General features: G+C 62.2%; 1 protein-coding gene across 1 annotated transcript; it reads right to left on the reverse strand.

Moving 5' to 3' along the window:
- Positions 1-206: 206 nt before the first annotated feature.
- Positions 207-1,412, reverse strand: LOC126027405 (carbohydrate sulfotransferase 6). The gene has a single exon (XM_049786422.1). The coding sequence runs from the start codon at positions 1,397-1,399 to the stop codon at positions 218-220; it is 1,182 nt and encodes a 393-aa protein (XP_049642379.1). The 5' UTR covers positions 1,400-1,412; the 3' UTR covers positions 207-217.
- Between the last annotated feature and the right edge of the window lie 535 nt (positions 1,413-1,947).

A 1,947-nucleotide genomic window follows, 5' to 3' on the forward strand; every position in this document is an offset into this window, starting at 1 on the left:
TCCTCAAGCCAGAAGTGATTTCTGAGCGCTTGGCCAGGAGTAACCCCTGAGCGTCACCGGGTGTGGCCCCAAAACAAAAACAAACAAAAAAGAAAAGGCAGTGAAAACTTAACCAAACGCAAGGTGCCTGAGCCTTGAGCCCTTTCCTACTCCAGCAGAGAACCTCTAGCTCCACAGCTCCAAGCTCAATCAATTTCCCGGGGGACCTTACACCCCGCTAAGGCCTGGAGTCGGCAGATGACGCCCAGCTGAAGCTGCTGGGTCCTCGAGGAACCAGCAGATCCAGGGCAAGATTGCGCTGCTCCTCTTCAGAGAACACAGGCCGGTAGCCCAGCAACTGCAGCGCGCCCGCACACAGCTCCTGGACGCGGCGGATCTTGGCAAAGGGCAGCGCATGGCGCCAGGCCTGGGACACGTTGAGCGCGTCCCGGGACGTGATCTTGAAGGCCTCGTGGCGCGCTCCGGGCCCGGGCCCGTGGGTAATGTTGGCGATCCAGGCCTCGAGCTGTGGGGTGAGGCTGAGGCCTGCGAAGGCGTAGAGCGCCTGGATCTCCGGCAGCGGGGCACGCGCCACGTCCTCGAAGCGCACCAGGCGGTAGCGGCCGTGCAAGAAAGGCGGCGGCTTGCGGGTGGCCGCCTCGGCGATGCGCACCTGGCTGCGGCACACCTCCCGCACCACGCGCAGCCCCGGGTCGGCCTCCACCCAGGTGCCGTTGGTGCCCAGCACGATGCCATTGTCGCGCGCCAGGGCCTTGGCCGTCTGCTCGCGGGAGCGCAGCACGGCGCGGGGGTCACGCACCAGGTGCACGATGCGCAGATTGAGCGCGGGGTCGTTGAGCAGCGGATAGAGCACCCGCAGGTTGAAGAAACGCACCTCCTTGAGCACTATGTGGCTGTAGGAGCGGCAGGCGGCCTGCGCCCCGCTGAAGGGCTGCCGGGCGCACAGGGGCTTGCACACCGCTTCGTTGCTGAGGGCCCCGCGTGGAAAGGCGCTGCAGGCCGGAGGCGAGCAGAGCGCACGGCTCACCGCCCACTGGAAGAGATCGGACAGGTTGCGGCGCCAGGGCAGGTAGGCATCGAACACGTCCAAGTCGCACAGGAAGACTGAGCGCACCAGGTCGCGCACGGCCATGTGCAGTGCCGGCGCGCTGGCCTGCGGGAGCGTGGCCCACACGTGCCAAGCGGGCTCCATCAGGTAGAAGACATCAGGGTGCTGGCTGAAGAGCTGGCCCACGAAGGACGAGCCTGAGCGCCACGATGATAGCACTAGCACATGCACAGGCCTTGGCTGGCCCGTGGGTACCTGGGGTCGCGGTTGTGACACCAAGAAGAGGAGGAGGCCCGTCTGGGCCAGCAGGAGCGCGGTCACTGCAGTGCTGGAGACCCGTGGCAGCCACATGCTGCTGATGGCCCGGGCCTGCTGGAAGAAAGCGCAGCAGTCAAAGCCCACTGCCTGCCTCGCCACAGCACTTGTATGGGGTAGCCTCCCAAACACCCCCCCACTTTCACCTTGTGGGACCCCCTGAAGACCACAAGGTCTGATATGAAGGTAAGGAAGGCCCTGGAGTGCATTCAGTGGTTGTCAGCAATATGCACCCAAGGATGCATAGTTTTGTTGTTTGGGGACCACATGTGATGGTACTCAAAAGCTACTCCTGTCTGGTGCTCAGAAGCCACTCCCTGCATGCTGGGAGGACCATAGGGATCAAACCCAGTTTTGGGGGGATGTTGGGGCGATACTCTGTAATGCTCAGGATTATATTCCTGGCTCTCTGCTCAGGAATCACTCCAGGCAATGCTCCAGGAATCATATGGGATGTCAGGGATAGAATCTGTCATCCACATGCAAGCGCCCTACCTACTGTACTTTGGCCCCAAACCCAGATTCTTGAGTGCAAGGCACATGCTGTAACCCTCAGCACTATTTGTCTGGCCTGGAACATATTT

This window comes from Suncus etruscus, chromosome 14, assembly GCF_024139225.1.
Source record: "Suncus etruscus isolate mSunEtr1 chromosome 14, mSunEtr1.pri.cur, whole genome shotgun sequence".
Classification (NCBI taxonomy): Eukaryota; Metazoa; Chordata; class Mammalia; order Eulipotyphla; family Soricidae; genus Suncus; species Suncus etruscus.

Bases quoted from the DNA above. Each gene is read 5' to 3' on its own strand.
- LOC126027405 (XM_049786422.1), bottom strand. From the start codon at position 1,399: ATGTGGCTGCCACGGGTCTCCAGCACTGCAGTGACCGCGCTCCTGCTG.